General features: G+C 36.3%; 1 protein-coding gene across 9 annotated transcripts in view; it reads left to right on the top strand.

The window, feature by feature from the left end:
* Positions 1-12,808, top strand: part of LOC124948898 — a 59,584-nt gene extending 46,776 nt beyond the window's left edge. For 5 of the 9 annotated variants that reach the window (XM_047493208.1, XM_047493206.1, XM_047493207.1 and 2 more), the window contains 8 exons: positions 3,368-3,502; positions 4,294-4,458; positions 5,938-6,072; positions 6,155-6,424; positions 6,516-6,887; positions 6,981-7,403; positions 7,489-7,789; positions 7,864-12,808. In XM_047493208.1, the coding sequence (XP_047349164.1) occupies positions 3,368-3,502; positions 4,294-4,458; positions 5,938-6,072; positions 6,155-6,424; positions 6,516-6,887; positions 6,981-7,403; positions 7,489-7,789; positions 7,864-11,612 (5,550 nt within the window). In that variant the 3' untranslated portion in view covers positions 11,613-12,808. Of the gene's footprint in view, positions 1-791; positions 1,003-3,367; positions 3,503-4,293; positions 4,459-5,362; positions 5,837-5,897; positions 6,073-6,154; positions 6,425-6,515; positions 6,888-6,980; positions 7,404-7,488; positions 7,790-7,863 lie in introns of those variants that run through there. The other 4 variants (XM_047493209.1, XM_047493212.1, XM_047493214.1 and 1 more) reach the window with 4 other exon arrangements.
* Positions 12,809-13,034: the final 226 nt, after the last annotated feature.

Below are 13,034 nucleotides of genomic sequence, written 5' to 3'. Positions count from 1 at the left end.
ACGCGACGAGGCGTTAAGCTCCGGAAGAGTAATCTGAAGCCAGCTCTTCCAGGTCTTCCGCAAACGTTTCCTTTCAACTAGAACGTATAAATCACATTGAAGAGAAAATTTGATCAGGATCTTGGAAAGGAACGATCGATTACGTGGTTTACGAGGATGATCTTATATATAAATATATTTAGATTTTGAATAGATAAGATTACCCGTAAGAAATTGGTTTAAGAATAGTATCCAGGAAGATGAGATTCATTTACGTTTTGCAAGGGCCAATAAAGCGAGGATAATTCTCGTTGGAAGAGTACTACCGACCAAACGAGTTTATGTTTTTAATCGAGTCTTCGGCTAGAGTCTAGCAACGGGTTATCTCAACGAGCTTGTTCACCGTGCGATCGTCTTGGTTATGATCATCATACTTCTCTCTATAGTGCAACCATCATATTTTTCTACGAGACAGACCGGAATCCTTACTAATCTTTATTTATATTTTCTTTTTCCTTCTTTTATATATATATATATATATATATATATATATATATATATATATTCTTCCTGGAAAATAATATTCATATATTATCTCATAGATATTTCTTTCCTTGATCCTTGAGCTTATCGACGTGTTACATAAGGATAGAAAGTCTTTGGTATTCCCAACTTGGTTGCTGCAACTTTACTCTGCCAAGAAAAAAGAATGCAAATACCGAGAAAACGTATTAAGAATGTATCGATCATTGTGACGATCTTCATTACAATGTGAAAGGAATATATATTCTCCGTCTTTGTGATCCTCGAAGAATCAGCGAAATGTTGAAGTGGATAAAGATACGACAGGACATATCGTCCACGGCTTCTTCAACCTCCTCCGTCTCATCAGCCTCGTCTCAACGTTTCAAGGAGGAAGATAGGATTCAGAATGAAGTCACGACGAAGAGAGAAGATGAAGAAGATAGTGGAATGGAGAGGGAAGATTCACCCTCGAACATGGATCTAAATGATCTGAAGAAAGTAGGCTTGAATATTTTTCACAAATAAATTTCTTGTTTTTCTTCAACATTAAATTCACCTTGAAGAATTTCTATTGCATAGGATTATCGATGTGCTTTATAGTAGGGATTCCTTTTTAATAGTTTTTGCGTTCACCAAATGCGATTGATAAGCCTAACGACATGATTACGGTCGGGTAATAACGTCGTTAAAGTAGGAACCTGCAGTGAAAACACTCGAGAAAACACATGGCCCTACTTAAATGCAATGGTCAAGTTACTTTGAAGAAGATATTGCATCGATTCAAAATGTTCTTGCATTTTTATTAATTTTTTCCGTTTTTATTATCTTTATCCATCCACCATATTCCTACAAAAAGTTGAGTCATTAAATAGTGATCAATAACCTGGTAGCGAGCTGTTATTCGTCGATTTCACTTCCCCATTCGTTCGAAGGGGCTTAGCACAATTTCTACAAAACCGGCTGGATGTCTCTCTCTGTCTCTCTCTCTCTTTCTCTCTCTTTTTTCTTTTTTTTTTTCTTTTCCTTCACGAACACACGACTAACCAGCTTCGAACAGGTGCGACATCCTCCACGCTTGCACGTGATCGTTCCGGTAGTATCATCGTATGTACACATATACATATGTACCGGTCTTCTCTTCGTAACACATCTGTCACTTCCATTACTATACCTTGCCACAAAACCGATCGAACGTCTTTCATTCAAGAGTTTCGTTGAAAACGCCCTGTAATTTCTGACTTCCCGCGAATTTGTTTCATGATAATAATGCTTCTTAAATGTTTCATTGAATTAGATGAATAAGAAAGAATTTTTAAATAAGAGTTAGGATTACTTCCTGTTCCTACGACAATCGTTCGATTTAACCGCACTGATTTTGGCTCCTTTCCAAATTTTTTCTTTCTTCTCTTTTCTCTTTTACATTATATCTTATTTATTTATTTTTTTTTTTATTCTTTTTATTTTTTTTTTTTTTTATAAGAAATATACTTTCATCAGGAAAGTGATCATATCCTGTGTAACAGGAAAAGTTTTCACCTAGTCTTGTTCATAGGCCATATTCATAGATCAGGTTTAGGACACTTTGAATCCGGTCTTTGTGCGATCAATTCTAGCTTTTCAAGTTAGATTTAACTGCTACTGAATTGCTTCGTTAGAGATCTAGGTGACACTATACGAAGAAGTAATCTTAAACAGTAAAAGGATTAAATTTATCTTTTATCTCAACAAAACTGCAATAGACGAGTATTATTATCAATCTAATAATTTGATGACATCGATCTTGTTGAAACGTCGAAATATTTATAGGGATTAGGTCAATACAAGTTAGAAGAAATTTTCCTTTTTTTTACTAAAGTGCAAATTTTCACTCGCGCCGCTTGCGCAAGTGTCGTCGACGACAATGGTCGTTTCATATTTTCTGTTGTACGTCAATTTTTTTTTCTATCTTCACTAGCATCGTATCTCGAAATGTTAACGTTGAGCAAGATCGGGCCAACTCGCTGCAACTCATAGGTGACTTTCTACCCACGAATGTTGTTGCATTCGTGTTCGTTAAAAAAAAGTCCCATTACGAAAGAAATAGTCTTGTCTTTCGATCGATTTCATGAAGATGTTTTGATATCTGTGAATTTTTTTAAGTTAGAAATCTAAAGTTTTAGCTGAATAGTTTACTTGTTTGCTATTACTGATTACTTTATTCGGATGACACAACAGTGAATAAGAGACCTTTCGCATGTTCACACAGAGCCAGTTCTTCGCACTTTCGCTAGCATCCTCTTTTGAAATCGCTCGCGATTCCTTGAATCGATTGTCTGTTAAACGAGATATTGTGAATACGACGAAGATAGAGCATTTCCTCTGAAAATACTGTCGAGTATTTGCAAAATTACAGAAAGTTTGTGGGTAACATGTAGAAATAAGTCATTGAATAAAAACAGTTAAGTACCATTTTGAGCAACTTTGAATGCCTGTACTTCCACATTCTGTTCAATATTTAACGTTGAGTTTGATCGATGAACAAATTTAAACAGCAGTTGTACAAATTTTTTATTCAAATTATTCAATGGAAGTTTGAATATTTTTATTCGATGTTTGTATTTAATGTTCAACGTTCACAGTTCGGTTAGGAAATAAATTTAAATACCTTTGTTCAAAGTTCAATGTTAAGCTCGAGGGAAGAATAAAAAGTAAAGAAATTCGCTGATCGTATGGAAGATTAATGTCTCGAAACAATTTCATTTGCGTTCGATCGTGAATAAGAAGTATAACAAGTTTCATTTGCCGATCTATTCGATCCTTCTCCATCTTCCTTTTCTTTTAATGAAAGACCGACATTAAATCTTTGTCACTTTGTTTGTCGCAGGAGCTGTTCTCGGAGTTGCAGTCCTCACAAAAAAGTGCCTTGCCACCCGACACGTTACGTCGCGCCCTCGCCGAGAGCTTTCTCGATCAGCAGAGGTTTCAGCTTGGATTTATGGACGATGCTGCGGAATGTTTCGTAAGTACCACACATACATACATATATACATACATAAAAAAACACATATATACATACATACACACACATACATAGACAAATAAACATATATACGTACATCATTTCCATCTGTTTTCCTCGACCTCTCTTGTTAACTCATCTTAGTGTCTTTCGTATATATTTTGCCACGTAATAAGCGTCATGCTGATTATTAGTTACCTACATAAGAAGAAGAAAAAAAAAAATAATAATAGTAATAAAAAAAAAAAAAATGATAAAATTTGATCATTAATGCCATCAAATCTTTTCACCACCAACCGCGATATAATAGTTTAATGGTTCCTAGCAGCGGTTAACAAGCCGAGCTTTGAACGATCCTTGAGAGATCGGCAAATGCCGACGAGAGTCCACTTTCTCGTTTACACCGTGGTCACGTTTAACGCAAATATGTATGCATGCGTGTGTCGACATCGATCACCAACGGATAACACCATGAAAGTAATTGCGAACTCGTAAAGTCGATTACAAAGTTTTCCTTCTACTTTTGCTGACGAAGTATTAAATGAATGAAGGACGATTATCTCTGTTGAAAATATTTCTTTACGCGATACGAAGAAAATTAAAATACATATTTAATGCCCGCCGTGTATACTTCAATTCGATGAAAATCTCAATCGTGAAATATATTTTCCAGTTATTATTCATGATTTATTTGACATGCGATTTAGTTCGATGTGTGATATAAATTTTTCTTTTATTTTATTTTACTTTATTTTATTATTTCTTTTTTTTTTCTTTTTTTTTTTTTTTAGGAAAATATTCTGCTACGTATTCATTTGCATATAGCCAGCGGACAAGCGGAGGACATGTGTAGTGCTGGACATTGCGTGCCACATCAAAAGTTTGCCATGACCCTCGTCGAACAAAGCGTTTGCGGTGCGTGTGGAGCCACCTCGGAGCCTTTGCCCTTTACGCAGGTTCGTCGACGTCCCTTTTACAGTATCATATAATTTATTCATAGCTCGAAGCTACATATATATCGCCGAATCGATAGAGAACATATTATGGGAACCTTCAAAATCGTATTAATCGAATCTATCCTTTGTTAATTCAGTTTGATTTAATCAGAGAGAATTCGGGAATTCTCTCGAGTAGAATTTGGGAATTCTTTCGAGTAGAATTTTTCTCACGGTAAGAGATTCTCAGGTAAAACCAATATGGCGAATTTTTGCTGAAAAGGGTTATATACCAAGAATACATAAACCAAAGGTTCCAGGGCCAGAATAACCTTTTTACTGCACGATTGATGAGCACAAGAAAGAAGAAGGGTCCTTGTGGGTGGTAAAAGGGTTCCCTGTAAATGCTAACGTAAAAAGGGGATAGAAAGGGTCCCTTTCTCGATGCGTACGGGATTTAAGTGATTTAAGCCGGAAGCCATTTTCACAGTCATTTTGAACCTCGGATTAGTCAATCATGATTTGACGGTTCATTTGTTCGATATTCAAGAGGGTGAAAAAAGGAGAAAGGATTTCAAGACGATGATATTCGTGTTATCTTTTGGAAAAAAAAGAGATGTTAGATTATTCTTACGTTATAAATGATTCCTTTGCAAAATGTGTTTATTCGTCGCAACAGTTAAGATTGTCGCAACCCAAATACTTTTTCCTTTTTTGATCAATTAGAGCTCCCAATCAAGATATCCAACTTAGTTTCTAGACAACGTGCGTGTACACGTATGTGCAATACAATTTCATTGCTCGTTAAACTGAAATAGATATTCGTTGGGAAATCTTTTTTCTTTTCATTGGTGTAATCTGCAGGCGACGACAGTGATTATAAGAAAAATTTAGGAGAGCTTACTACCAACGTAACTACAAAAGGGCAATCGTAAAACCAAAGTGGCACGTTCGAATCTATCAATCAGGAACACTCGTGGGGACATGGTAAAAGTAATCGGCCATGACCGATGCACACGATGTATGGAGCCAGTTTGCAATATAAACTTTTTCTTATTTACATCTACTTTTACCAAGAGACAAAAGAACCTTAAGGAAACGGCTCCACCCACGTGGATTCGTGTCTGTATACTCTATATCGAATTCTAGGCTATTCTACGCCAGATAAAAATGTTTATTATGCCGCCTTTGAAAGTTTACAACGAACTAGTGTTGATATATACATAGTTGTTCTACCGGTTGCGAAAGTCTATTCCATGGTAGAGTAAACCGCACAGATGTATTGTATTCACCGATTGAGAACGCGGCTAACTATCTCATAAGGATAATTGATTGGTCGGTCGTTAATATAATCAAAGACATTCATTATCTTCGATGTCGTCAGATAATTATGATACAAGTATGATTACGAATATATAACGTTAGAAATCTAGCTGAAATTAACGATCATTGTTAATTAGACGAAGAAAGAGAGAGAAAAAGAAATCATCATTATTGCAGATGGTTCATTACGTGTCAGCATCAGCATTAACGTCACAAGCTCGTCAAACTCAAGCTAACTCACGAACGAGTCCGGATCTTTTTGGTCAACTTTTGAGAAGAGCCGGTGGAATGGGAGACATTCGTGATTGTCCAGTAAGTGGATAAAAAAATTAATAGGAAATTTGTCTATTTGAGTCTTTAGACCTGTTTATTAACATGGTATATCATATTTTAGAGTTCGTGTGGTGCGAAGATCCAAATTTGTAGGACGCTCATAAATCGACCGGAAATAGTTTCCGTAGGGGTTGTCTGGGACAGTGAACGACCATCCTTAGATCATATAATGGATGTATTCGCTACGGTAGGAACATCCCTTCGGCTCACTGATGTTTTTCATAGCGTTGTTGATTCATCTTGGGGTGCCTCAACGATACATAATCTTGTTGGGGTTGTCACTTACTATGGGAAACATTACTCCACTTTCTTTTTTCATACTAAACTCAAGGTAAGCGCTGTTTAATTTTTTATAAATAATAACGATGATTAAATACATTATTAAATTGATTAAAATTAACATCTCTATTTAATTTGTTCAGGTTTGGATTTATTTCGATGATGCCACAGTTAAAGAAATAGGTCCACGATGGGAACAGGTAGTTGAGAAATGTAGAAGGGGTAGATATCAACCCTTATTACTACTTTATGCAACACCTGATGGGACTCCGGTAAATACTGAAAACGCTCCGAAAACTGTCACACGATTTCCAAGTGGAAACATATTGAAAACACCACCGAAGAACAACGTTCGTAGATCCATCACACCTAGTCCAGAGAAACCTTCGATCAACAGTACAGCCAGACGTGCCATTACTCCTAATCCGGATAGTCCTCCTCATATTTACGCTCAACGAATTTACAGTGATTATCAAAATCTTACAGATATACAGAACAACATCTTTGATAATCAGGTTTGTTCCCTTTGCTAAATTGATTTATATACTTTTTATTTTTTAGATAAATTATTTTGTGCAATGAATAGTAAACATTTTTTGTTATTAAAGGGTGTTGATGTGGTTGATGGAGAAACAGAATCAAAATACATAAGCCGTAGAACAGTTGAGAGCGTCATGCAACAACAAAAAAAGCAACAAATGCAATTAACTAGAAGTCTTAGTGCTGGCTCAACACCTTCGGATGGGATTAGTATACCGGAACATTTGAATGTGCCACGAAGACGGGACTCTGGAAATTGGTCAGGTGATAGGAATAGTGCATCTTCAAGTTCATCCACGACTATGGAAAATCCGTACTTGTATTTTGTCAATAAAGTTCAGAGAAACTCTGGAGTTCCTAAAAGTCCTACCAGTAAGTCTGGTGAATTATCCAGTAGCAGTAGTGGGCATTATGATGCTGGATATGATTCCTATTCATTGTCTTCTACGGACAGTCTTCCACTTCAACAGGGTCTTAAGCACAATCTACAGGTTAAGATCATTCAAAAGATTAATCAATGATAATCATTTGATATGCATTATTCTTATTATTATATCAATGATTTTTTTATCACAGCTTGCACAAATTCCGGAAGGTTACCAACCTTCGTCAAAAGATGACTGCGAACGTCTTTGCAAGGAAACGGATGCCCTTTTGGACAAATCTCGAGCTGCCGAGGAAGCTGGAGATCTCAGCACAGCTGTAGCTTTATGCAAAGCAGCTAGTAATAAAGCCAGAGCTGCGATGGAAGCACCGTACAATAACGATCATACAATTTCGACCGCAAGAATGAAACACAATACTTGCGTGATGAAGACTAGAAGCTTGCACAGAAGAATGTTACAAGAGCAAACATCAGCTAATGGAGAGAAAGAAGGTATGTGTGTAATTATTTTTCATGTTTGAGCTTTTAATAAAGACTTTAATTGATATATGCGTGTGTATTTTTAGAAGGAGCAGTTGAGGGTAGACATTCGAGAGAAAACAGCAAGTCTGGTCAACATTCCCGACAAAGTTCACGGGACAAAGGTAATCATTCTCGACAGAATAGTCGTGAACTGTTGGTGAACGCACCAGTAACAGTTGTGGAGAAACCAACGACGAAAAGTATCGAGATTTATGCGACTCTACCGAAGAAAAAGACATTAAGAAGTAAAGCTACAGCCGTAAACGTCATTGAGGACGAGGAGTATATGCTCCATGATCGTCCAATTCAAAGAACAGGATTGTTTGGACGTACAAAACGTTGCGATGACGATAAGAAGGATAAGAAACGAGCTAGAAGCGAAGAAAGAAACAAAAACATATCAAAAGACTTTTCCATAGCACCTTCACGCACTTCACCCTCTCCGAAAGGTATCAAATCGATTGAGAAGCCAAAGGAAAATATCGAGGTCGGTACAACCAGAGTTTCTCAACAAAGTAACGTGAACGTGACTGAACAGAAACAGGGTAAAAAACAGCATAAGATTCGTAGAAAGTTATTGATGGGTGGGCTGATAAAAAGAAAGAATAGAAGCATGCCTGATTTGCGAGAAGGACAGGACAATCAGGCGAGTATTAACGTGGAAGGTACCTCGAATACTTTGCCAAAGCAATCCGTGGACGATTCAAATGTTGGTTTAAAGGGTAACGAAATGGCGCAATCTTTGAGTGGTTATCTGTCCGAAGGTCATCTGGAATTCGCTGGCAATGCCAACAATACTCTTGGGAATACGAGCAATCCAAATTTGGAAAGAAGTCGATTAATGAGAAAGAGTTTCCACGGTAGTGCCGGTAAAGTGTTACATGTAGCGAAGGTACCACCCCCACCTCCTGTTAGAACCACTTCTCAGCTTAGCAAGTCTAAGTGTTCGGGTGAAGTGCATAGCGATCAACAAGCCGACAAGTCCACATATTCATCATCAGACGGGCAATGTTCATCTAACTCAGGAACAGGATCCCAAGATCAGAATAACAGCTATTGGAATCATATGAACAGTGGAAATTCGTCGAATTCATCGAATCGTAATTCTAATTATGCTGATTATTCGACGGAATCGCATTCTTTACCTTTCATTCCGTCTTATGGTATAGAACAAAGCGGACATTCTGCTAATGTTCAGACTAATTATAACAACAAGCCTAGAATTCAGGACGATGTCGTTCAATATGCTAATGGTATTCTTTATGAGCCTACCTATGTAATTACTCGTGCAGATGTACACAGCGAACAAAGTCCTATAAAACAGCAAGGTTCTTTGGATTCTCTTCCACCATATCCGGAAAATGGAAACGTTTCTCATTCAAGACAACCGAGCGAAGAATTCCCGCCCCCTCCATACCCATCTATTCATTCAGTGTCACATTCCAGACAAGCTAGCGAAGATTTTCCACCTCCACCGCCACCTATCGATGAGACTAATATTGGTCAAGAGAATCAACAGCAATCACTTCAGCAGCAGTTCGTTTCGAGTCAGCAACGTCAGCACCGATTAGAGACTCAACAGATTAGTACTCTTTTTGCACAATTGCAAATGAAGAACGAACAGATTTTAGCTTCGGATTCGAAAGATTTAAAAACGAGTGAGGAACAAGAAAAAGAAGAGAAATCTTCGAGCGAAACTTGGTTGAAGGAACTACAAGCTAAACAGGCAGAAAAGAGAATGAAGAAGCAGGCTTCACTTGAACAGGATATACCAAAAATTAGATCTCCATCTGTCAATACAAATCAAATGTCAAGCATAGCGAGAAGAACTAGCGATTTGATGATGAATAGTCTTGGATACGATACGGTAGGTCGGGATGTTACCGATTGTCCTAGAGTAGTGTCATCTGTCAAAGACATGGCAGCAAGATTCGAACAGAACAAATTACAAATCAGCTCAAAAGTAGAGCCTGAATCTAAAAATCTTATAAAACAACCCAATTCAAATTCTGTCGCTACTCCTGCGATCGATACGTCACACGAACATCAACAAGTAGAGGAAACGCGATTGAAATATTCTTCAGATAGTTTAAACGCTTTCCCTAAAGTAAATAATTTCACGAATCAACCAATTCCAAGTCCAAGCTTTGAATCCACGACCAATCAAGATACTTACATATCAACAATGACTTCTGATAATTCCTGCAGTGTCCAACAGAGTGGATTAAATGCAGCCATTTTATCGATGTCCTTAACATTACCACATGAGAATGGATTACCTATCGATTATCCTGAAGATGACATTAGCGAGGTCGCCATGCAAAATACTATTCAAAACAAAACTATACTACCGAACGAAGAGGATATAGAATTGAGAAAAGTTAAGAGGAGGATAGGTAAAAAGAAGAGCGTGTCGTTTTGCGATCAAGTAGTTCTTGTTGCTACAGCTGAGGATGATGAAAAAGACTCATATATACCTAATCCAATTTTGGAGAGAGTTTTACGATCTGCCATGAACAAGCCAGAATCTGCTCAAGTACTTCGTGAAATCAGGAATCTTCAGGAAGCTGAAATGAACAGGGAAAGTACACCAAGATTCCAGCAACAAACTCTTCCTCTTAAATGCGAAGCTGACAGTGTGCCGGCGACACCATTCCAGGATCAATTGAGAAGTGTCAATCCAATTTCGATTCCTGAAAATGTCAAGCCGACATTCGGCAGGCAAAATTCTAATGACTCCATTGGTTCAATAGTAGACAAAAAAATGGCTGGATCTTATAATACTGAAACACAGGATATAAGTAGAGAAACGTATCCTGGTATGATTATGCCTGCATCAAATCCACCACCAACTTCATATTCTCCACAACTTCAACAACAAATACGTTACTCTCAAAATGGATATCCACAGTATTTGCCATCACAATCTTCCTACACGCAAACTCAAACGTCGCATCCTAGAAATCAGAATGTTCCATTATCACAAACACAGAAGCCAGCTAGTCCTTATCCAACACAGATGCATGGTAATCAATACATACCGTCCGTGTCTCAACAGCAAAAGAATTTGTGTCAAAAAAACACTTATCAAAAGTATTATCAATTGGAACAGCAACACAATCAGATGAATAAGCAATTGTCAACAAGTGGTTTACAGCAGCATCAAAATGGTCTTAATCAGAGGATTTCCAATCACAATGCCAGTCCGATAACTGTTCAGTATTCTCAGCAACAATTGAGCTATCCCTCGAATCAATCGCCAAGTCCTTATCCGAATCAATATCCTCATAATAATTGTCAGAATTATCCTTATCAATCAGTGCCTCAATCAAATAGGATCAGTCAATCATTACCTCAGTATCAACCACCACCTAATCCATTATCATCGACGACGTTGTCTTATCAACAGAAACAACAGAACGTTCATAATTATCAACAGAGGTATGACAATTATCAAAGACCACCGCAGAAGGATCAACAAAACGTTTTAGCACCTAATCAAACTTATCCTAATCCTTTACAGAGTGGACAAATCCAATCGAATATGAAATATCCAGCTTATCAACACCCACCTCCTCCTAAACAGAACAAACAAATCCATTTTCTTTCTAGTTCGAAAAGTAGCTCACCGATTAACCAAACAACGTCTTCCATGCAGAAACCAAGCATAGTTACTTCGTTATCGTCTAGGAGCGTACTTTGCGATCTCTGTCGACAAAAACAAGTGATCGAACCTGCGAAATATTGTTCCGATTGTGATTTCTACATGGCTCGTTTCCAGCCAAAAAATTGAACTCGTGTCCATAGTGTCAACTTAGAATTCGTTTTTAGGTGTTAAGTCAATAGACTATATGGAATAGTGTTCTTTGTTATGCCAACGAGCTTGTGACTACCTGGCATCATATATTATTATTAATCCGTAACTAGTATTAGTAGAAATTTTGTCACGTTGACAATATGATAGGATTTACAATATGATAAGATTTATTCGAATTAATTCAAAATTTTGACAGATTATTAAAAAGTAAAAAATAAGAAGTAACAAGTTATCAAACTGAAGAGGCCAAAAAAAAAGCAATTGCTGTAATCTGACAGATCCCAATTTACCAGTTACGAATTAAAATAATCATTCTGTATATACATAAGCTAATTATTAGATTGTGTAATATCGAATCAAAGACCTTCATCGAGCAGCTATTAACTCATTGACATTCGTATTATTGTATGTGTATTATGTATATTATTTTTATAAGTCTTTTAGATTTTTCTTTCTTTTTTTAGTTATACTTTTCTTTTTTTTTTAATTCATCGCCATACGGTAACGTAATTCATATACCGTATAGAAGTAGACAAAATTTGCGAATCGCATATGATTCTGTTAGGTTAACAGAAATTCATTTCTATAATTTTAATTATCTATTGTGTAAATAACTTACACTATCCTTTTCGAATTTTATAATATAGCTTTACAAATTATTATTATCGAACAGTTTTGTCAATTAGAATGTATTTCCGAATCTGTTACAAACAAACAATGGTATTACGAGATTAGTTAGTTGAAAGAAAATACAGAATTGTGATACTAGCAGTGCTACGTAGAACTTACTCCTAAGTTAGGATAAAATACGTAGGGAGATAATTCGGATAAAGATAATTAGAAAATAAGAAAGATAGAAAGAAAGAGAGAGAGAGAGAAAGAGAGAGAGAGAGAAAGAGAGAAAAGAATGCATGTGTATATGAATGAGTGAGGTAAAAAAAGCCTTGATCTCCAAGTAAGCGTGAATTTTATTTTGTGTTAATGAATGTTAAAATGTTACATATTATTGTACTTATGTATCATGTTATGTCATACTCTCGTTTAGATCGATGTACAAACTTTCGTTTTATTTTACTTTATTTTTTTTTTATACTTTTTGTATAAGTATTTTGTTTTAAAAATACTTTATCTTTTTTTTCTTCCATAGACAAGTGTTTACTTTTTCTGCATTATCATTTTTTTCTTTTTTTTTTTTTTCTATTCCAAACTGCACCTATCCACGATATTATTACATTTCAGATCCGAAGAAGTTGGTAATTGTAGCTGTGATATAATTTTTATCATTAAGGCTACTCACTATCCCTTTTTTTTTATAATAATTTATATAATAATTTACGCCAACAAAGAATCCAGTTTCAATAGTTGACTGAATTTGATGAAAAACTTATTTTGAAGGCG

The sequence above is a fragment of the Vespa velutina genome, chromosome 4 (genome assembly GCF_912470025.1).
Source record: "Vespa velutina chromosome 4, iVesVel2.1, whole genome shotgun sequence".
NCBI classification, from domain to species: domain Eukaryota; kingdom Metazoa; phylum Arthropoda; class Insecta; order Hymenoptera; family Vespidae; genus Vespa; species Vespa velutina.
Note: the sequence above shows the minus strand (reverse complement) of the source record. Positions and strands in the feature narration are given on the sequence as shown.